Consider the following 21,213-nt stretch of genomic DNA (forward strand, 5'->3'; position numbering starts at 1 on the left):
TAAGAATTCAGTTTTTAAAATCTTTAAATAAAAATTCTTTCATAGTGAATCTTTTGCACTATTTGCGGGTTCCACGATACGTGGTGGTCCACGATACGTAGTGGTCCACGGTTGATTGGTATTTTCTGTTTTTTCAGTATGAAAAAAATAATAATAATTAAAAATTTATAAAATACTATTTGTAAAAACTATAATTGGGTATCGTCATTGGAGATGCTTTAAAGAACCCGTCTCAAGTTATCAATATATTATCATTTCTATTTTTAATATAGCTACTTGATTGGATGCTTTCTTTTGGTAAGATTTTTGGATGCATGTCGATAAGTATAAAACAAGAGTCAATTAGCTAGAAAACAACATTAGATATACAAATGTGATTCCTTTCTTACAAACTGAAAGATAATGTATAATTTTTACACAAATATTCATATTTATCAGTCATGGTCTTTTTATTTAGCTAGAAATTTTTATGTTCAACAGAAAGAATTTAAAAGTTTATCTGTTGGGCTTTTCAATAAGACGAGACAATCATGCAGACCTCTAAAAAGTTTCCACTTGGTTAGTTATATGTGAAAAAGTAAAATGAAATATAACTATAATTATAATTGTATATTTCTTGTTTCGCTTGATACTTTTATACAAATTAATAAAATAATTAAATGTATTATATTAATAATACATATTTAATTAAATTTATTTAATATAAATATAAATATTTATAAAAAGTAAAATTATTTAGAAAATCAGTGTATTATAATTAATCTTAATTTTAAAATTACATTAGAATTATAAAATAACGCTTTTTATATATAAAATAAATATCAAAATCTCACTTTTTAAGAGAACAGATGGAGTATTACACGATAAAATGGGGAAATATAATAGATGATCAATTTTAAAAGAGATTACAATCTGCATCTAATAAATAAAGTACAAATCTAATTAGCATGAAAGAAGCTCTAATATTAAATTATTTACTAAATGATTATGTAAAGGGGTAGATGAGTCACACCAACTGTCACCACCGTGTCAAAACCTTATCCAGTAACACGTGTACAGCTGGACCGCTCCTTGTCGCACGTGTCAGATCATAAAAACCCTAAATCCCCCACAAATTAAAAAAAAAAGAAGAACTTTCCTCTTTCTTCATCTCCTATCGGACTTGGACACAGCAGATCGGACAATCTCAAATCTTCTTTTCCTTCTCTGATCTTTACTTCTCCGACAGATTCAATGAAGCTGTAAGAGAACCCTAGAGATTAGAAAAAAATAATTCAAAATTTATCTTAGGAGCTGGAGACCTGAAGTTTGGTGTCTGTCTGATCTGTCTGAGAGAAAGAAAGGACGTGTCTTTTCATCCTTGTCTCAAATCCTAGCTGGACTTCCACATCGGTCTCTCTTTTCTTTTCCTTTTCCCTTTTTTTCTCTGTGTGTAAACACTTTTGCATGTGCAGATGTATGCTCTCTTGTTATGACTTTCTCTTGAGCTTTGATTGAATTCGCTAATACAATTCTGTAATTAGAGGTTGTGTGAGGAGAAATTCATGCATAGTTCTTGCAATTAGAGGTTAAGTAGGAGAAAATTCATGTAATTAGATTGAATTAGTTGAACTCTGTTTCTGCTTTTGAACAAAATATCATATGAGGCTGTTTGCTCTGTTTGTAGTGATTATCTTCTCGGTTTTGAATTTGCTTATGTGTTCTGTAGTCAAGTTTCTGTATTAGAAAATAAAAGCATCGTATACTTTTGAGTTTTGGATGACTAAATCCTCTGTTTCAAAATTTTTTTTTTCTTAACAGATTCGTGCTTCCTTCTTTGTAGCTCATTAAAAAACGATGGGAACGAGCGAAGAAAAGACGCCGTTTAAGCCTACTTCCAAACCAGCATCTTCGGCACAGGTTAATCATTCTTCTTCATCTCTCCCTCAACAATTTTGCTTTAATCTACTTGTCTTTCTTGTTTAGCAGGACGTTCCTCCCACACCGTATTCAGACTGGTCAAACTCGATGCAGGTTCGTGTGAAATGCACAACTTTAGCTAGCCACGTATTAGTCCACATACTGTATTGTCTTCTTTCTCGAGACTACAGAACATAGCAACAGTATGCTTGTTTCTTTAGGCTTATTATGGCGGAGGAGGTACTCCAAGTCCTTTTTTCCCTTCCCCAGTTGGATCTCCTAGTCCTCACCCTTATATGTGGGGTGCTCAAGTAAGCTTCTTACAGAAAATAAGTTTTTTTTTTAATCTTTGTCTTTTATTAATTGTTGTTCAATAATGTCAGCAGCATATGATGCCGCCTTATGGGACCCCAGTTCCGTATCCAGCAATGTATCCCCCAGGGACAGTCTATGCCCATCCTGCCATGCCCATGGTAATCTCCTCCATACTATTTCAAGTTATTGCTTTTGTTACACGGAAAAGATACTTTGCATAGGCAACTTATAACTTGCTTGAGACATCTTTCTTTTGTAGCCTCCGGCTTCTGGTCCAACCAACACGGAGACGGTGAAAGATCAACCCTCTGGCAAGAAGTCAAAGGGGAGCTTGAAAAGAAAGGGCGAGAAGGCGCCTTCTGGTTCAGGGAACGATGCTGTATCTCAAAGGTGCGAGACCTTAAAAGCGTACTCTTCAGCGTGTTACTTTATTTGTCTGTATTAAAATTGTGATTATGATTTGTGCAGTGACGAAAGTGTCACAGCTGGTTCATCTGATGAAAATGCCAACCACCAGGTACACTGATAATGATTCCGACGTGTGTTTTCGTTATGCTTCCATGCTCTGTGTGGGATGTTAAACTGAGTTTTATGTTAATTGTAGGAACAAGGTTCAGTTAGGAAGCCAAGCTTCGGACAGATGCTGGCTGATGGTAAGTTCTCAACGGCTCTGCAAGCTTGTGGTTTTCCTTTGGATGTTTCTCTTTTGACATGTTATTGTTTCTGTTAAAACAGCAAGTTCTCAGAGTAATACTACTGGTGAGATCCAAGGTTCCATGCCCATGAAGCCAGTGGTCCCGGTGACTAATCTGAATATGGGGATGGACTTATGGTCTTCCCAGGCTGGCGTAGCTGTGAAGGTGAGAGAGACCACACCATCATTCCTCTTATCTTCAAGTCCAAAGTAGCCTCTCTGATTAGGTTATAAACTCATGTGTTTACTTACTAATCAACAGGATGAAAGAGAGCTCAAGAGGCAGAAAAGGAAACAATCTAACCGTGAATCCGCTAGGCGGTCCAGATTGCGCAAGCAGGTAATGTTAAATTATCATCTCTGTGTCAGTATCATCTTGCTTCTGATGCAAACTAATACCCTCTTTGAACAGGCGGAATGCGAGCAGCTTCAACAGAGAGTAGAGAGTTTGACGAGTGAGAATCAAACCCTGAGAGATGAGTTACAGAGACTATCCGGAGAATGTGAGAAGCTCAAGACTGAGAACAACTCTATTCAGGATGAGTTGGTGAGAGTGCATGGGCCAGAGGCCGTAGCTAATCTAGAGCAGGATGCTGCTGGGTCTAAAGATGCTGAATGAAGAACACATTAACACTTAGGGGAAAAACATGGAGCTTTATAACCGTATTGTTGGGATAAAAAAACTTATTTGAGATTTACGTGACCAAAATACAATCGTTTTGACATTTTCATTGTAATAGTGATTCGACATAAGGCTGTAAAAAGCTGCAAAGCTATGATGACTACACTTGTTTGGTTGTTTTACTAGTCTTCATGATCAGATTCTGAATCTTGGATTGTTGCCGTTGATAGTTCTAGTTCTGGTTCGGGACTACTGTCTGGGATTTCTTCTCCTTGTTGTTGGCTTGGTGGTGCAACTTCACTGGCTGTTGGGACAACAAGCAGAGTGACATTCTATTCAATAACAAAGTAGTAGTAGTTATTTCAGGACAAAACATTTTAAGAGTTTGGAAGCTAACCTGATCCCAAGATTCTGACGATCATTGATCGCACAAACTGTATTTCTCCTTGGTGTGATCTAACGACCTTGACCTGCACATGTTATGTGTGTTTTATAAAGCATTTGTGAAGCAACTCAAGAATGCATAGTTGTCTGTGCTCTGAAGAAAGCAAACAATGTACCATCTCCCCGTAGACGCCATCAACAAGTTGATCCAGTCTAGCTTGGTGCTGTATCAGGAAAGGGCGAAGGTGGTTGTTATATATTTGTTTTGCTCCCTATCACCAGAAAAGGAAAGAACCGATCAGTAATGGGGTTGATAAAGCTTCTTAAAATGTTAAAAGGGTGATTACAAAGAGGAAGGAGAAAAGTACATCAATGGTGGGAAGTTGAAGCCAGACTAGGAACGCAAACTTTGCATGATAATACAGCGGAAACCTGTAAAAACAACAGAGTTTGTCGAGTATCAACACTCTGCTTATGATAAGACATTGACTTTCAGTAAGGGGCATGTTTCTTGATAGTTTTGAGAAGTGTGTACCAAGAAATGAACTTGTCCGTGAACACTTCAACAAGACTAAAAGAACCAAAAGCTGCAAAGAAGGTGGAAGATATCAAATGTCATGTGAAAGAAACCCCAGGGAGATTGCGATAAACAGCATAAGAAGAGATGAGGAAAGGAATTTTAAAAAGGTTCAGTCACAAAGATGTCAACCTGCCCAGTAAATAAGCAATTTTTGTTGTTGATTCTGATCTCTAGTCTCAATGGCCTTAAAAGTGGAGTACACAGGCAGTCCTATGCCAATGGAACAGCTGCACGAAACAAAGATTCAGACTTAATATCAAAACCGAATCCGTACATCTATTTACCTATAAAACCCTTCCTCCAAAATCTTATTGTAACATTGGTATATAAGAATTAGATGGCTTTCAATTATCAATCACCTTATAATAAGAAACTTGCTGATTTAGAAAAGAAAAAAAAAGGACTGACCATGCTGTACGAAGTACGATGTTGGAACTAAGTGGGGAAAGCAGTACACGTAACCCAGCCTGAAAATTTCCAATAGATAAAACCAAAACACATTACATTAAATCAAACCCAAAGTATGAGAATTTCTCCGACACTTGTCAAATTGAAATCTAAATTGACCCCGTCAATACAATCCAGAAGACAAAGCGTTCATAAAGACCAAACCTTTACGATGATCAGACAAAACATTCATAAAGACCAAACCTTTTCGACGATCAGACAAAAACCGAGTTACCGTAATTTTGAATTCAGACAAGGGAACACGATGACAGAAACATATTCAATTGAGTAGTAATGATCGAGTTTAGTCATTGATCCGAACGAATCCGCGATAAAACGGATCGGAAAGGATACCTCGCTGGTGAAGCCGGATCCGAGAAGCGCCATTGAAGGGATCTGTGAAGCGAATCCGTTCATCAGAGATTTGTACGACGGTTTATCGGATTGACGACGAACTCGGTTTTTTACACACTCGTAAAGGTTACTTAACTTCCCCTTGTGTTTCTGATTTGGGAGGATATTGAATGATGTTAATTCTAGAGACTCTGCCTTAGATAGAGACTCCCGTTATAATTTTTTTTCTTTATTTCAAATAGAAACTTCTCTGCTAACTTGAACATCCCCCCACCCCAATCAACGTTAACTAACTTAATTAGATGTTTTTGTAAAAGGTTGAGGTATTGTCTTGTTCTTGTCTATGTATATCCACCATTTGGATAAATTTGGATTAGATTATTTGTGCAATGTTGTACTCTTTGTCTACAAGAACTCAAAATTCACAATGTGATTCTACAGATGTTTATCACTGATCCATCTTAGTTATATATGGGAACAATTTGTTTACTCCTACGTATGTTGGTGTTCATGTGATTGTGGAGCGTAATTCTTCCACTACCTAAGACCAAACATGTGGAGTGTTTATAAAATGTCCATGTAAGGTATGATATTTGTTGGAACTGTTTTTTGGACAAATGGTAATGATCAATATTTCAATAGTTTTCCGAGCAATTTAATTGTTAGAATGACTAGATCTTAGAATCGTTGGATGCTTTGTTGCGAACACTATAATATAGTGTAATCATATGTCAAATACGAAATTCGTTTGAATAAAAAATTAAAGTCTAATGTAAAAATATTTGTAAAATATCCATACTAGATATATGAGATGAAAAATCTTTTCCTATGTAAAATTAATAAAATAAAGTAAATTTTTAAACTTTGCTTATATTGGAAAAAAAATATTTGGACCAAACTTAAATTTTAGTTTTGAAAATTTGGTAAATGGGTCAAGAAATTAATAAGAAAATTAGACATGTTAGTCTATTTTTTCTTAATTTTTTTGTCTATGTCTTTAAACTTTGTGGTTGATAAAGTTGGAATGAAATAAAAAAATATTTGCTAACTGAATTGATCGATTTTGTAACCTACGTCTAAATGCACATCCATATAATTACGAAATCTCTATTTCCATTGCTAACGTTTAAGGTTTGGTTTATGACAAACATAAGGTTTGATCAATGGAACTATATAATAGTCATTGCTTTTCTCATTCTATATACACACATTGATACGATCAACATCGAAAAGAATCTCTCCCACTTGAATATTTTTCTAGGTTTTGTTTAAGTTTAAGAATAAAACACAAAATTAAGTTCGCTTATGTTCTTCAATGATGAAAGACATAAATATATGCACTTGTAGTTTGAAATTTTAGAACGTCATGCAAACTGTCATACTACGGAACATTTACAAAATTAAGGAAAGAACGTCCCACTTCTGCAACCCTCATTTTCCTTCTAAATTCTTGTATCGGTATTTTTATATTTATGAAAATATTTTACAATTGTTTAGTTCGTTCTATTATAAAATTATTATGATATATACCTGGTAAGTTTGAGACTTTTGAGATAAGAAAAGATTGTTGTCCACGAGCCAACAATACCCATACACACTCCAGAAGAGTCATGTACGTTCTCAACATCAATTCCAGCGAATTTATTTTTCTCACGATTCACATGGGTTTTAGTAACTTTTCGACCAATAAGTTTAAGAGCATTTATTCTCCAAAAACATATGTTAATGTCCATATAACTATTAGAACAAATAAGAACCCCCCTATGCATATGTCAGTATCGTATAAATTGTATAGAATCATTGTATTTGTTGGTAATTTTGTCTTTTTTATCTTTAGGGATACGCCCACACATCATCATTGTATTTATTGCCTTATTGGTAATTTTGTTCTTTATCATAGAGAATACGCAAGTTCAAACATCTTTAAAATACATCAATATACGCTTCTTTTCTTATATAGCTATATAATAAATCAATCTTGCCTTGGGTAGGCACCATTGTATTCTTCGATTCAGAAGAGCTAACTGAAGAAAGCTAGTGTTGACGACATCATACTATTACGTCTTGTTAGGTGTCCGATGAATTGGAAAAACGATAAGAAAATAGGCAGGCGGAAACATCAAAAGCGTTGAACGATAAAATCGTATATGACACCACAGAACTCATGCATGGTAACACAACTTCAATGACAAAAATACAATTTCAACCCATGACATATTATTGGTCTTTGCGATACAAACTATGCATCTCTTTTGTTCATATATTTAATACATTATCATCAACGGTTCTTATCAGCCCGATTCTTCAATGTATTTTAGCGGGGTAATTTAAATTGTTATATCAAAGAACCATGCACTCAAGCACGTGTCCAAACACTTGAGACACGTAGTGATTGTGAACTCTACAGTCTCTCTCCTGTTCCTTTATATTATACGATTTAAAATGCTTAGCATTGAATATCACACAAATTTTAACGAAACACAAAGATGATTAGGTTTACGGTTTTATCACTCTTTCTCTTATTGCTTTGCACTGATTCATCGGCTAAGTCAGCTAAGTTTGATGAGCCTGATAAGTCGGACGAAAACGACGATGTCGCCACTGTACCGTCATGTTGTGGGTTTTCAGCGCCTCTTCTGATCAAGAAAGATCAATGGCAACCAATCTTCTCGACCCAGTTTGGACAGATCTCAACCGTTCAAATAGGCGATGGATGCGGTGGGATGGGGCCTTACAAAATACATTCCATAACGCTAGAACCAAACGCGCTTTTGCTCCCTCTTCTTCTTCATTCAGACATGGTCTTCTTTGTCGACTCTGGTACAATATAACTGTCTCAGTGTCATGTATTCAGAGTTGGATCATTGATCTTTGACTCCTAAACTTTTAAGAAGTATTTTATATAGTTTTCTTTTCAAAACTAATTAATTTTATATAGCTATTGACCTCTAAGTTGTTTATTTTTCTGCTTATGTTTTAGTAAATTAATATTTAGGCCGCTGCATGTAATTGGTTTTTACCTCTTGATTTTGCTCCTAGTTTTAATAATGTCCTCTTGGTTTTCACAACTGGGATGGGATGGTTTAATCTCGGTTCATTTTCTCCCTTCGGTTAGGCTTCGGTTTTTGGCAAAGTATCTCATTATTTGTTTTCATGATGAATTATGGTAAGTTTGGCAAAGAATAGAGCAAAACAAGCCTAGATTGTGACTATAGACCTTTGTGACCCGTTACAAACAACATCGTTTTATATGAAAATTCAAATATTTGGCAAAACTAAACAGGGCAAACTACTAGTCCAATTTTGTTTTGGTTTGATTAACGCTGGTTAGAGAAAGGATCCAAAATCGATCGCTTAATTTGGCTTGGTTTGGTTTACAGACAGTTTTTGCGGTTTGGTTCGCATTATGTTAAAAACTGGTTTTGTGACTCTATAGGAAGTGGGATTCTGAATTGGGTCGAGGCGGAAGCGACAAGTACTGAGATAAGACTAGGGGATGTTTACAGGCTACGTCCCGGTACAGTTTTCTACTTACAGAGCAAACCGGTGGATATCTTCCTTGGAACCAAACTTAGGATTTACGCTATCTTTCCAAACTCCCAAGAATGTTTACATGTAAGACATGACTCTTTTTCATTTTCTTGCTATATATATCTTTTGTCTTATTTGTGGTCTGCCGTGGGTGCAGGATCCCTGCTTTGGTGCGTATTCAAGTGTCACAGATCTCTTATTTGGTTTTGATGAGACAATTCTCAAATCAGCTTTTGGGGTACGTACGCATGTTATCTATCTATGTCTAGGTTTATAATTTTATATACGTATTATACAGGTAACTTCGGGGTGCAAGATTTGAATATTTGTATATCTTGCTTCTCAAGTTAGTCTAGCAAAATACTATAGTATATGCTATTTTAGGTTCTGCTGGCTGCAGGATACGAATATGTGTATGTATTGCTTCTCAAGTTACTATATTAGATAAATAAAACCAACAAAAATACTATAGTAGATGGTATTTTAGGTTATGTCAAGTGTGATTAATTAACTGGATTCGTTGATTTTGATTAGGTTCCTGAGGAGATTATAGGGCTGATGAGGAACCGTACGCAGCCACCATTGATCGTGCATGATATGCTGACCACACCTGGTGTGGCCAACACCAACACATGGCCGCTCCAAACGCGATTACTCAAAATATTTTCTGGAAGTGCGGACTCGGTGGAGAACAAGAAGAAGGAGAAGGAGGAGAAGGAGAAGGGGAAGGAGAAGGAGAAGGAGAAGAAAGACAAAAAGGAGAAGAAAGACAAAAAGGAGAAGACAAAGAAGGCTAAGACATTCAACGTATTCGAATCCCAACCAGATTTCCAGAGCCCTAACGGTCAAACCATAACCATTAACAGGAAAGATCTTAAAGTATTACAAGGCTCAATGGTTGGAGTTTCCATGGTGAATCTAACCCGGGGATCAATGATGGCACCACACTGGAACCCATGGGCTTGCGAGATATCCATTGTGCTGAGAGGATCAGGAATGGTTAGGGTGCTTAGGAATTCCATTTCAAGATCATCATCAGAGTGTAAGAACAAGAGGTTTAAGGTAGAGGAAGGAGATATTTTCGCTGTTCCACGGTTACATCCAATGGCTCAAATGTCTTTCCTTAATGACCCGTTGGTGTTTGTTGGGTTCACTACTTCGGCTAAGAATAACGAGCCGCAGTTCTTGGCTGGTAAGAACTCGGCTCTGCGGTCGCTTGATCGGGAGGTATTGGCTGCGACGTTTAATGTGAGTAATTTTATGATTGCTGGATTGTTGGAAGCTCAGGAGGAAGCAGTTGTGTTGGGATGTCCTGCTTGTGCGGAAGGAGAGTTGGAGAAGCTTAAGCAAGAACAAGAAGAAAAGAAGCCGTGGCCGCCTCAGCAACCACCACAACCGTTCCAACCGCAGCCACCGGGAGAAAAACCACCACAACCGTTCCAACCGCAGCCTCCGCAAGGAGAACCACAAAAACCACCGCAAGGAGAAGCACAAGGACCACAAAAACCATTCCAGCCGCAGCCAGAGCAAGGAGAACCACAAGGACCGCAAGCATCCATGGAGACGAAGATGAGAGATGAAGAGAGGAAAAGAGAGCAAGAAGAGGCGAAAAAGGATGAGGAAGAGAGATGGAGACAAGAAGAGAAGTTGTGGCCGTCTCAGCCTCAGTGGGAAGTCTGAGAAGGATGAGAGAACGCCTAGAGAAGCTGTAAGTTGCAAGAGTGTTTGGGTTGTTGTATATGGTCAAACTTTGGTTTGATGTCTCTTGTTTTTTCTCTCCTTTCTCCTTTTGTTCATTTGTTTATGTGTTCTGTATTGCTTTCTTCTTTTGGTTTCGATGTCTACGTTTATGTATCGTATTGTGTTGTTTTATTAAAATGTTTGTATATGCGGAACGTGAATAATAAAATTGTTAGAGCGACTACGTTTTCTTCTAGTGAATGATTAAATCTTTGGTTAAGTTATTGTTTTTTTTTTTGAATTATGGTTAAGTTATTGTTACAAAAGATAGGAAAAAGAATTACTAACCACTTGATTTATTACCCTTGAGAGCTCAGTGAATACCTTCGAGCCACACATTACGCCAACCTCGAATCCAAATTTGTTGCATGGTATAGAGCAAACCGATAGCTTCACCTTCCAGTGGAGATTTAACTGACGTGATTTTAGCCAAACCGGAGCCCTTGTAACGTCCTTGAGGACGATCTATCCTATCCCCGCTTCAACCTCATTCTTAAAGTTGCAATCAAAGTTGCATTTTAACCAACCTACTGGAGGAGGTTCCTATTGCGAAGACTAATTAGGAGCTCTAATTGTGACCTCTCTTCTTGAAACAACATTTGTATTCCATTCATCATTAGCGCTTCCATTTCTCTTCTTGCATCCTCTATATATTAGATGAACATTTCCTTTTAAAAATAAAAATTCATTCCTAAATTCCCAAGTAAGTCAAAGAGTCCAGATCGATAAAGTGTGCATAGGTTCATTATAACTTACCCCATTCATGATATAAAACAGAGCAGTAATGTTGTCTTCTATAACCCAGGATTGGATCATACTTGTTGGGATACCACAATATCTCCAAATTGCAAAAGCGTGAATACAAAGAAACAGAGCATGATTGATGGTCTCCTCCTCCATACAACATTTTTGACAAATTGGGTCTGTTTTAATACCCCTAAAACATAAACGAACATATGTAGATAAAGCTCCAGTAATAGCCTTCCATAAAAAAGTGTTTGACCTTTGGTAACATCTCCAGTTTCCAAGCCAAAATTGTCAAAGAACCGATCCTTCAGGACGGATGATAGCGTTCGTAAAAAAAATATATTTGTTATCTCATTGAACAAAATCTATGGCTCTAACTGGTGACATAGGAAACTAAGGGGAATAGTCAATTCCTAACCATTCCTTTAAAAATACACCATTTATGAGGAATTTTCGCTGAGTCTAATTCCTTACCATTCCTTGAATTTTAAAGAATTATAGAAGAAAAACATTCCTTATCAAAATTGATATGGAACAAAAGGAATAATATTTATTTTCATTCCTTTGATTTTGTTCCTATTCATTCCTTTCATACTCATTCCTATTCCTATTTTAGTGGTCACCAGTTAGAGCCTATGAAACAATCGTTTTATCTTTTTAATTTAAAAAAAAAAAACAATTTTGTGTTATTTTAAAATGTTTGTGATCCGGTTTACTCAAAACTGGATTTGATAACACACATGGATTGGGCCGAAATAAAGACTCAGACCGGGCCGTATTTCCTTTTTTTTTCCGCGAAATAATTGCCGCTGCTGACGTGTCGCGCAATCCTTATTAAGACCAAACACGACATTGACAAAACAACCCTTTCGGTTGGTCTCGTCTTTATTTTATAACAAAAAAAATCGAAATCTGCCCTAAAAGTTTTTCGTTTTCTCCATCATCCATATCTCGACGGCAGAGACAAGAGGAAACTTATTTTAAACCCTGTCTCCGGTGAAAGCGTTCTTTACTTCCCAGCAAACAGATGTCTGAATTCGAAAATCACGAGGGAAACGGGACAGCTGTTTCCGGCGGCTTCGAGGCCGATGATAACGTTGGCCGCGGCGGCGAAATCGAGGACCAATCAGACTCCAAATATCAGGTACTTTTTTTGCTCTTTGATTGCGCTACAGTCTTCCATTTTCCAATTGTTTAATGGAGTTTTGTTTTAAGAGGTTCAATCTATGTTTATTAGCTTCGATTTTAATTGAATTCAATAAAGAATCGATTTTTAGGGTTTAGAGCTGCTTTTGTTTATCTACTTGCTTGAACATAAGATTGTTGATTTAGGGTTTAGAGTTAATTCGTTAATGTATAGAGGAGCTTTTGTTTAGTTTGTTTGATTCATAAACTGTAACTGACTGATGATTCTTTGTGTAGAGAGAAACACGTGACGATGAAAGAGAGTCGTCAAGAAGTAAAGATAGAGAAAGAGAGAAGGGATCTGTTGATCGAAGCAGAGACAGAGATGCTGACAGAAGAAGCAAGGAGAGAAGTAGTAGAGACAGAGACGTCCGTGAGCGTCACCACAGAAGCAGTCGCCACAGGGATCGTAGTAGAGAACGCGGCGAAAGAAGAGAACGTGGTAGTAGAGACCGCGATGATGACTACCGCAGAGGCAGCCGTGACCGTGACTATGATAGGTTTGACTAAATCTATCTTTACAGTTTAGATGGAACCCTTTTAGATTCGATACTAATTTTGTGTGTCTGTGTTTAATAACTTTTATTAGGCGTAGAGATGATAGAGGAGACAGACGCCGTCATAGGTCTCGTTCTCGTTCCAAGGATAGATCTACTAGGCGCAGATCAAGGTCTCGATCTCCATCTAAAACGTAACTTTTCTTTCTGCCTCTACCTACTCTTTATGTGGAATAATTATTTTATATCTAAGAAACTTGCTTACATGAATCTATGTTCTTGCAGCAAGCGGGTCAGTGGGTTCGATATGGCACCTCCAGCCTCTGCAATGTTAGCTGCTGGTGCTGTTACAGGTATCTTTTTTTTTTCTCTTGTAATTAGCATAATGCAGAGTTCATTCACACAATGCACATACATAGGCTGTTCTTGTTCTTTTTTTTTTACGTGGGATACAAAGTTAGAACTGAGAGCTTTTGGTTGTTTGTTGTTCTTTTTGTGTTTCCTGTTTGGTTTTATATTTTGGTAAAGGCAACATTAGGGTGTGAGCTGGTTAGCTCTTTTATACAAGGAGGAAAATTGCTGCAATTGTTTTATGGGTACTGCTCATCCTCAGTACCTATCACTGGTTTTGTTCGCTAAAATGATTTTTTTTCTTCTTGAAAGCATTATAACATTATAATATCGTCTTTGCTTTTCCAGGGAGGGTGAGATAGATCTTCTCATATTTACACTTTTCATGTATTAATCTGTTTCTCATTTTGTAGGCCAAGTTCCTCCCCCACCACCTACTCTTCCTCCGGCTGGAATGTTCCCCAACATATTTCCCTTACAGACTGGGCAGGTCTGTGTGATCTTGCCCTTTTAACAATCATGTATTGAGTTTTTTTTTTTTTTTGTAAACTTATTCTCTCTATTCCCTGCAGGCATTTGGTGGACTCCCTATGATGCCAATTCAGGCTATGACACAGCAGGTTAGCTTTCATTTTCATTAGAGTATTTGTATCGTCTGTTTCTAACAATGTTATCTTACTTTGTGCGTCTTTCTTCAGGCAACTAGGCATGCTCGCAGAGTGTACGTTGGTGGGCTTTCCGCTGTGGCAAATGAACAGGTTAGTTCTATCCACTTTTTGTTTTTGTTTTTGTTTTCCCCCACTGAAATAAGTTCCATATTAACATTGATTTTGCTTGTATCGCAGTCTGTGGCTACGTTCTTTAGTCAAGTTATGGCTGCTGTTGGTGGAAACACCGCTGGTCCAGGTGATGCCGTCGTTAATGTTTACATAAACCACGAGAAGAAGTTTGCTTTCGTGGAGATGCGATCCGTTGAAGAGGCTAGTAACGCTATGTCTTTGGATGGGATCATATTCGAGGTACTTTTTTAAAATATTTTCTTGGTCGAGTTTCTTCCAAAACCAAGAAATTGAAATCATATGTTTTTAATCTTTTCCCAGGGAGCTCCAGTGAAGGTGAGGAGACCTAGTGACTATAACCCATCTCTAGCTGCATCTCTTGGTCCAAGCCAGCCCAGTCCCCATCTAAACTTAGCTGCTGTTGGTCTGACTCCAGGTGCTTCCGGCGGGCTCGAAGGTCCTGACCGTATCTTCGTCGGCGGACTTCCGTATTACTTCACCGAGGCACAAGTCAGGGAGCTGCTGGAAAGCTTTGGAGCCTTAAAGGGGTTTGACCTCGTAAAAGATAGAGAAACTGGGAACTCCAAAGGATACGCCTTTTGTGTGTACCAAGAAGTCGCCGTTACGGATATCGCGTGCGCTGCTCTGAACGGTATAAAGATGGGAGACAAGACTCTCACCGTGAGACGTGCTAACCAGGGAGCAATGCAGCCGAAACCTGAACAAGAGAGTGTGTTGTTGCATGCACAGCAGCAGATTGCTTTTCAGGTAAAACAATTGTTTTCTTTAAGACTATTTTAGAAAGTTGAATCTTTTAACAGATTTGAGTGATATTTTGCAGATGAATATGTTCCAGCCGGGTCCAGCGGCGACAACGGTTGTGTGTTTGACTCAAGTTGTTGCTGAGGATGAGCTTAAAGACGATGAGGAGTATGAAGATATAATGGAAGACATGAGACAAGAAGGGGGAAAGTTTGGTAAGAGTTGTCTTTTTAAATTACATTTTATCATATCCATTTTTTGGCGATATAATGATTTTTTTTTTTAAAAAAGCATATTGATTTGTCTCTCTGTTTTGTTTTTGGTTGTATATGTCTGTTTTACAGCCTTTTGCTATAAAGAATCAGCCCCTAACATACTGAGACTGGAGACTGCATTAAACCCCTATCTTATTATTTTTTTCACAAATGGCCACTCTTTCTTAGAAGACTAACATTCTTTGTTTCTGTTTTGTTTTGCCTCGTGTATTTGGAATGTTTGTTGTTTAACTCTTAAAATGCAGGTAACTTGACCAGCGTTGTGATTCCGCGTCCCAGCCCCAGCGGTGAGCCAGTGCCAGGCCTTGGCAAGGTTTGTACTTGAAATCATTACCCTCTCTCTCTTGTAAATTTTCGATTCTTATAAGGTTGATACATATCTATTTGATGCAGGTGTTCTTGAAGTATGTTGATACTGAAGGTTCGTCGAGGGCGAGAAGCGGGATGAATGGTAGGAAGTTTGGAGGGAATGAAGTGGTTGCTGTGTTCTATCCAGAAGACAAGTTTGATCAGGGAGAGTATGGAGCCTGAAGCTCATCTCATCTCATCTCATCCTCTTGTTTGTTGGCTTGCTTACTTGCTGTCTATCCCCTTAAGCTCTCTTCAGTTTTTTTTTTGCTTCAGTTAAAAGACCCCCCTTTTGTGTTACTTTAAGACCAAGATATGATTTTGATACTTCTGTTTGTTATAAACCTCGTGATATTACCACCAATCAAGTCTTTTCTTTGGTTACATACATCATCAACACCTCAATGATCCAGAAGAAACATTATTCCCTTGAATGTCTGCTAAACTAATAAAATTTCAACAAAAACATTAGTTGGTTGAAGTGTTCTCTTGTTTTAACAAAAGATTCAATTCATTCATTTTATTGTGAAGAAAAATTCATGAAGTATCTTTTGGGACAAAGCAAATAAAACAGTTTGTTTTTGATTAAGCAAATAAAATAGTTAGATAATTTTCATTGTTATATAGACACATCTTTTTTTTTTGTAAAATAGTTTAGTGTGATACGTAAAATCATCAAACATACATTTTCATCAAAATAAGTAAAACCATAAATTTATTAGATAGTCACTGACGTAACCATTTTATCATCTTTGATAAAATAATAAATGAGTATCAGACATAAAAATATTTGCAAAAAAACCTTAAACCCTAAAGCTTCTCCATTTGTTCCCTCTTTCCACATTTCGTTAAACGCCTCTGCAAAATGGCTGCATCTCGTCTCTCCCTCCGCCACATCCGCCGCTTCACCACATCCGCCGGAGATACCGCCGCCGCCGTAGAGTCCACCACCAAGATCTCCGCCTCCAAAGCCAAGAGCATCCTCCGCAAACAACACGACCCGGACAAAGCCCTCGAGATCTACTCAAACGTCTCCAACCACTCCGCCTCCCCGGTCTCCTCCCGCTACGCCCAGGAGCTCACCGTCCGCCGCCTCGCGAAATGCAACCGTTTCACCGACATCGAAGCCCTGATCGAGTCCCACAAGGACGACCCGAGAGTAAAGGAGGAGCCTTTCTACTCCACGCTCATCAGATCCTACGGCCGTGCCTCCATGCTCGACCACGCCGTCAAGGCTTTCGAGGAGATGGGTCGGCACGAGACGCCGAGGACAGCTGTCTCCTTCAACGCCTTGCTCACCGCTTGTCTTAACTCCGGGAAGTTTGAGAAAGTCCCCCAGCTGTTCGACGAAATGCCTCAGAGGTATAGCACCATCGTCCCCGATAGAGTCTCTTATGGTATATTGATTAAGTCTTACTGTGACGCTGGTTCGCCTGAGAAAGCGATTGAGATCATGAGAGAGATGGAAGGTAAACGAAACATGGAGGTTACCACGATTGCCTTCACTACGATCTTAGGTTCTTTGTATAAGAATGGTAAGGTTGAGTTAGCAGAGAGCTTGTGGAGCGAGATGGTGAAGAAAGGCATTGAGATTGATAGTGCAGCGTACAATGTTCGTTTGATGAGTGCTCAGAAGGAAGGTCCCGAGAGAGTTTGGGAGTTGATCGAGGAGATGAGTGTTAAGGGGTTGAAGCCTGATACGATTAGTTACAACTATCTCATGACGGCGTATTGCGAAAAGGGGATGTTGGATGAGGCTAAGAAAGTGTTCGAAGGGCTTAAGAGGAACAGGTGTGCTCCTAACGCTGCTACGTTTAGGACGTTGGTGTTTCATCTTTGTGACAGTGGGTTGTATGAGCAAGGGTATGCGGTTTTTAAGAAGAGTGTGGGTATGAACAAGATTCCGGATTTTAATACTTTGCAGCATTTGGCTGTTGGGTTGGTGAGGAACAAGAAGGTGAATGACGCTAAGGGGTTGATTAGAACGGTGAAGAAGAAGTTCCCTCCGAGTTTCTTGAGTGCGTGGAAGAAACTCGAGGAGGAACTCGGGCTGGATACGAAAACCGATGCCTCTTCGACTCCTGCTTAGAAAAAAAAATCAAGAGCTTTGCAATTGAACCTCTGATTCTTTTGCTTTAGCTTTTATGCATTTTTTTTTTACTTTTCTCATAAATTAGCTTGAAGTTCTTGTTGGTGGAATCTTTTGAATTTCATGGTACTCGGTTTCCAACTTCATAGAGTTCACTGTTGTTATGTTCTACACACTTTGTGCTTCGAGGTGAATTTCAAGTTTCCTTTGTTTTATGTTCTGTATACACAAATTCAAAGCCTCGAGTTATAGGCGGAGGCTAAACAAATTCTGCATTTAGCATGATTTGTTTAGGTATTATATTTCTATGTTTTCTGCATGATAATAATACAGATGACCCCTTAATGTTTGAATAAGATTTGTTTGTGGAACACTTTTGTTGAAAAGTATGATGTCTTTGTTTCACACTAATAAGTCCAATATAAAACTTTTTTACATATATTTCTATGTTAGCTGGCAGTAACACGCAAGGCTATGACATCGCACATAATTTATTATAAACTAAATGGGTCCAACATAGAAGAAAATGTTGTTAACAATACTGCAATACACAAAGCAGCTGCTTTCCTAAGATTTCTTGTCCTCGACGTTTCTCAAGTCTTAATATATTTTGGACAAAGTATTGTTTTCAAGATCAAATCAAATTTGTTTCCTAAGATTTCTTGTCCTCGACACATTTAACTTTTAGTTCACAATTGTTTTTCTGTGGATATGTACTGTTTTTGTCGCAAGATGTAGGTAAGGTATTGTTGTTGTGGTGTGGATAAATAAACTAGCTATAGTTTAGTACATGTAATGAATGGTCTTGAGCTTCATTAAGCAGAAGGTGAAGAAGCATGATCGAAAGCATACTTTATCATGCAACCTTCTATCAGTTAAGGCAAGCCAAGTGTTTAATTTTTTGTAACTGAAGCCAAGTGTTGATGAGCGATGAGTTTTGCTTTATCGAGTGTTCGTCTTACTAAAATAGGTTAATTATGGAGGAAAACTCACATAGTTATTTCACTTGTTCCATTTGACTATTCATAAGCGTATGATCTTTTGTTGCCAAAAGACCAAAAGAAAAAAAATGCGTATGATCATGTTAAACAACAATAACTATACGCCAACTTTTATTGGAAAAATAAATACGGAAACTGTACTTAATTAGTTTTTTTTTTACAAAATCAAAAACTTATTATATAATCCAAATCACTTTCATAAATAATATCTAAAAAAACATATCTAAATCAGTAAATCTCTACCTTGATCTATGCAAACTATAATCTCATATAACAATTGTGTAAAAAGAATTTAAAAACAAACAAATATTAACAACTAGTGTTGAAACTAAGCTGTAGAAGGCTCTTCAAGACGAATGTAATCATACATAAGACCTTCAAACGGTCCCAACGCTTTAGACTGACGTAGATAGATTGTGTTGGTCCCGGTTCTTAGTAAGCTTCCGGGCACATCGATGCTATAAAGATGGTAGGCTCCATGAATTCCATGTCTTGCAATAGCATTATCTCTTCCGATGTTACCCGTCGAGAAGAATGGCCTAGAGTTTTCATTGTTGAACCGTACTTGTAAGTTAGCCCGTGCAGCCGAGGCCAAAGCTAGTTGCAATGTGTAGCTACCTCGCCAGTTCACATATGGAAGTTCAAACACGATCTGCCATGTCGTTGGTACATAGGTCGAACCAATGTTCCTTGTGACATGAGCGTAGAACCAGTCTTGACTATAGTTACTAACTCCAATTGTGTAGACAAGATCATGATTTGGATATAACTCTGTGTAACGTTGCCATAACCCGTACTGCCTAAACTTGTCGGTGTGGTTTATGTATAAGGGATTCATTGTATTCTTGTATGGTTCCGGTACAAAGTATTCTCTGGCGGTTCGGTCCGGTAAACCAATCTCCCACAATGTTGGACCATTCCTAGGAGGCTGGAACACAACTCTATCAAGACTTATCTCTGAACCTGCAGCTACGTTGATTTGGTTTTGGTATGTAAAGTCTCCTATAAAACCGGGAACCCAACCGTATAGATTATACGTTCCCGGTCTAATGTTATCAATCGTGAAATAGCCGGTTTCGTTGGTTTGCGTCCAAAATTGGTATCCCTTAGTATTTGTCTGCCATGAACCAGCTTCTCCTGGTGGTGCTAAACCGACGTATGCAGATCCTGCCGGAGTCAAGAATCTGTCGTTGACAAAGAGTCGACCGGTAATGGTTCCTCTTTCTTGACGAGTTGGAAAGTCAGAGGACGCTACAAAACCGTACGGCCATGCTTCAACTTCTTGTTCAGCCTGTCGTTTAGCATCTTCCCATAACGAATATTGTGGATTATTGCCGGTAGAATCAGAGTTCAAGTAAACGAAAACAGGTCCCAAGACCTTTTTCCACGCTTCACCAGCTTTGTACCTTGTCTCCATGTCCGAACCAACATAATGCTCGCTTATAAAGGTCGTGAGGGTCGTGGGACCGACGTGAGACGTGAGTTCCTGTTTGACCGGTCCACCAGAGCGGTATTCGCTGCTCGGTGAGATGAGCCAGAAACCAACGTTGGACTTGGTCGAGATCCAACCATGCACCTTGTTGTCCTTGACCTCACATGTGTACTGATACTTATCGTCCACCTGGTTTTTGAACATTTTATTGTGAGGATGAGTCAATCGTACAGCCTCTTTGTAAGCAAGGGGCTTGGCACGGCCACTGTCGATGTCACGGTCATCGTCTGTTGGCATTTGTCTTTGCCGATTATCTGCCACCACCATGTAATGGAATCTATCAGGGTTGAGTTTGAACGCGACTCGGATTAGACCCATCTCCACTTCTGGCCATTCGGGCTGTCTCTCAAAAATCCCATACGTGTAGATTCCTGATGTATTTGTGCGTATAATATATCTCTTGTCTACGTCTAATGGAACATGATCGGAACCACCATTCCACTTTCGAGAGAAAGAAATCTCCACTTGTTCTTCGTTTTGAGCTATGATTCTGAAGTTGGTTCCTTCGATTCTATCCAATTTTGGGAGAATGTTTTCTCTTTGCCATGTTATGTCCCAGTACCCTCGAGCTCGGAGACGTGGATTAAGAACATTGTCGATTTCGTTGTATTTGATCCCAGTTATAAGTCCTTGAGGACTCGAGAAAGTCACTCTGAAAATTCCATTGTCCACTATCACCTCTTTAGCGCCATGTTTGTTTTTTATCTGCTGCACTGTTGGAGCTCTTGCACTTATTCCCTTTAAGTTCCTTGTCGTCTCAGAAAAAGCTACCGGAAGAAGAAGCAACAGAAGGAAACATATCACCGATGAAACTATCTTCTTCTGCGAAATCATCTTTTCTTTTCTTTTCCAAATCTCAAGATCGAATTTAGTGTAAGAATAAGATGTCTGCGGAGACATCCATATTTATACATGTACGTGTGGTAAATTTTTGTCAAACAAAGTCCAAAACTAAACGGGAATAGGTGCACCAAAACCTAACTAGGAGTTAGAGTTCTAATAGGACTTCTGACATTAGAGTTCTAATAGGACTCGGTTTCTTTTCTTTTTTGTAAACTTAATAGGACTCGGTTTCATATCAAACTTAATTAGTATTATGAAAACTAATATTTTAAAATTTT

The 21,213-nt window shown here is 38.3% G+C and overlaps 6 protein-coding genes across 14 annotated transcripts; 4 read left to right on the forward strand and 2 right to left on the reverse strand.

Moving 5' to 3' along the window:
* The first annotated feature begins 1,109 nt into the window (after positions 1 to 1,109).
* Positions 1,110 to 3,737, forward strand: LOC130494392 (G-box-binding factor 1-like). 7 transcript variants are annotated; one of them, XM_056993112.1, is made up of 11 exons: positions 1,110 to 1,392; positions 1,801 to 1,899; positions 1,966 to 2,013; positions 2,121 to 2,210; positions 2,283 to 2,372; positions 2,474 to 2,604; positions 2,683 to 2,731; positions 2,819 to 2,867; positions 2,950 to 3,074; positions 3,171 to 3,248; positions 3,321 to 3,737. In XM_056993112.1, the coding sequence occupies exons 2-11, from the start codon at positions 1,837 to 1,839 to the stop codon at positions 3,525 to 3,527; spliced, it is 930 nt and encodes a 309-aa protein (XP_056849092.1). In that variant the 5' UTR covers positions 1,110 to 1,392; positions 1,801 to 1,836; the 3' UTR covers positions 3,528 to 3,737. The 7 variants fall into 7 exon arrangements, with proteins under 7 accessions (XP_056849092.1, XP_056849093.1, XP_056849094.1 ...); XM_056993113.1 differs by having other exon boundaries at positions 1,823 to 1,899; XM_056993114.1 differs by having other exon boundaries at positions 1,111 to 1,392; positions 1,969 to 2,013.
* LOC108823098 (HVA22-like protein k) lies at positions 3,575 to 5,459 on the reverse strand. The gene is made up of 8 exons (XM_018596343.2): positions 5,296 to 5,459; positions 4,903 to 4,961; positions 4,624 to 4,721; positions 4,450 to 4,501; positions 4,283 to 4,346; positions 4,091 to 4,186; positions 3,928 to 4,000; positions 3,575 to 3,834 (listed from the first exon to the last, which is right to left on the reverse strand). The coding sequence occupies exons 1-8, from the start codon at positions 5,356 to 5,358 to the stop codon at positions 3,713 to 3,715; spliced, it is 627 nt and encodes a 208-aa protein (XP_018451845.1). The 5' UTR covers positions 5,359 to 5,459; the 3' UTR covers positions 3,575 to 3,712.
* Positions 5,460 to 7,743: 2,284 nt separating this feature from the next.
* LOC108821442 (vicilin-like seed storage protein At4g36700) lies at positions 7,744 to 10,767 on the forward strand. The gene is made up of 4 exons (XM_018594483.2): positions 7,744 to 8,115; positions 8,732 to 8,910; positions 8,984 to 9,064; positions 9,361 to 10,767. Exons 1-4 carry the CDS (start codon positions 7,782 to 7,784, stop codon positions 10,504 to 10,506), a joined length of 1,740 nt encoding a protein of 579 aa, XP_018449985.2. The 5' UTR covers positions 7,744 to 7,781; the 3' UTR covers positions 10,507 to 10,767.
* Positions 10,768 to 12,182: 1,415 nt separating this feature from the next.
* LOC108822918 (splicing factor U2af large subunit A) lies at positions 12,183 to 15,896 on the forward strand. 3 transcript variants are annotated; one of them, XR_001944987.2, is made up of 12 exons: positions 12,183 to 12,457; positions 12,736 to 12,998; positions 13,088 to 13,189; positions 13,281 to 13,348; positions 13,760 to 13,836; positions 13,919 to 13,966; positions 14,045 to 14,104; positions 14,192 to 14,365; positions 14,447 to 14,893; positions 14,967 to 15,102; positions 15,232 to 15,475; positions 15,556 to 15,637. XR_001944987.2 is itself a non-coding variant. In XM_018596119.2 (12 exons), exons 1-12 carry the CDS (start codon positions 12,341 to 12,343, stop codon positions 15,691 to 15,693), a joined length of 1,698 nt encoding a protein of 565 aa, XP_018451621.1. In that variant the 5' UTR covers positions 12,183 to 12,340; the 3' UTR covers positions 15,694 to 15,896. The 3 variants fall into 3 exon arrangements, 2 of the variants coding, with proteins under 2 accessions (XP_018451621.1, XP_056848535.1); XM_018596119.2 differs by having other exon boundaries at positions 15,408 to 15,475; positions 15,556 to 15,896; XM_056992555.1 differs by lacking the exons at positions 12,183 to 12,457; positions 12,736 to 12,998; positions 13,088 to 13,189 and adding an exon at positions 13,524 to 13,591 and having other exon boundaries at positions 15,408 to 15,475; positions 15,556 to 15,896.
* A 398-nt stretch (positions 15,897 to 16,294) lies between these two features.
* Positions 16,295 to 17,814, forward strand: LOC108818959 (pentatricopeptide repeat-containing protein At4g36680, mitochondrial). Its single transcript, XM_018591923.2, has one exon. It carries the CDS (start codon positions 16,376 to 16,378, stop codon positions 17,597 to 17,599), a length of 1,224 nt encoding a protein of 407 aa, XP_018447425.1. The 5' UTR covers positions 16,295 to 16,375; the 3' UTR covers positions 17,600 to 17,814.
* Positions 17,815 to 18,812: 998 nt separating this feature from the next.
* On the reverse strand, positions 18,813 to 21,015 carry LOC108821594 (uncharacterized). The gene has a single exon (XM_018594597.2). It carries the CDS (start codon positions 20,990 to 20,992, stop codon positions 18,929 to 18,931), a length of 2,064 nt encoding a protein of 687 aa, XP_018450099.1. The 5' UTR covers positions 20,993 to 21,015; the 3' UTR covers positions 18,813 to 18,928.
* Positions 21,016 to 21,213: the final 198 nt, after the last annotated feature.

Source organism: Raphanus sativus, chromosome 8 (genome assembly GCF_000801105.2).
Source record: "Raphanus sativus cultivar WK10039 chromosome 8, ASM80110v3, whole genome shotgun sequence".
Lineage (NCBI taxonomy): Eukaryota > Viridiplantae > Streptophyta > Magnoliopsida > Brassicales > Brassicaceae > Raphanus > Raphanus sativus.

Coding starts and splice junctions, on each gene's coding strand:
- LOC130494392 (XM_056993112.1), top strand. CDS start 1,837: ATGGGAACGAGCGAAGAAAAGACGCCGTTTAAGCCTACTTCCAAACCA. Junction 2,373..2,473: donor CCCATCCTGCCATGCCCATG/GTAATCTCCTCC, acceptor TTTCTTTTGTAG/CCTCCGGCTTCTGGTCCAAC. Junction 2,605..2,682: donor AACGATGCTGTATCTCAAAG/GTGCGAGACCTT, acceptor TGATTTGTGCAG/TGACGAAAGTGTCACAGCTG.
- LOC108823098 (XM_018596343.2), bottom strand. CDS start 5,358: ATGAACGGATTCGCTTCACAGATCCCTTCAATGGCGCTTCTCGGATCC. Junction 4,347..4,449: donor ACGGACAAGTTCATTTCTTG/GTACACACTTCT, acceptor TTGTTTTTACAG/GTTTCCGCTGTATTATCATG. Junction 4,187..4,282: donor TTCAACTTCCCACCATTGAT/GTACTTTTCTCC, acceptor TTCTGGTGATAG/GGAGCAAAACAAATATATAA.
- LOC108821442 (XM_018594483.2), top strand. CDS start 7,782: ATGATTAGGTTTACGGTTTTATCACTCTTTCTCTTATTGCTTTGCACT. Junction 8,116..8,731: donor GGTCTTCTTTGTCGACTCTG/GTACAATATAAC, acceptor GTGACTCTATAG/GAAGTGGGATTCTGAATTGG. Junction 8,911..8,983: donor ACTCCCAAGAATGTTTACAT/GTAAGACATGAC, acceptor CCGTGGGTGCAG/GATCCCTGCTTTGGTGCGTA.
- LOC108822918 (XM_018596119.2), top strand. CDS start 12,341: ATGTCTGAATTCGAAAATCACGAGGGAAACGGGACAGCTGTTTCCGGC. Junction 13,837..13,918: donor TTCCCTTACAGACTGGGCAG/GTCTGTGTGATC, acceptor TATTCCCTGCAG/GCATTTGGTGGACTCCCTAT. Junction 14,105..14,191: donor CCGCTGTGGCAAATGAACAG/GTTAGTTCTATC, acceptor CTTGTATCGCAG/TCTGTGGCTACGTTCTTTAG.
- LOC108818959 (XM_018591923.2), top strand. CDS start 16,376: ATGGCTGCATCTCGTCTCTCCCTCCGCCACATCCGCCGCTTCACCACA.
- LOC108821594 (XM_018594597.2), bottom strand. CDS start 20,992: ATGTCTCCGCAGACATCTTATTCTTACACTAAATTCGATCTTGAGATT.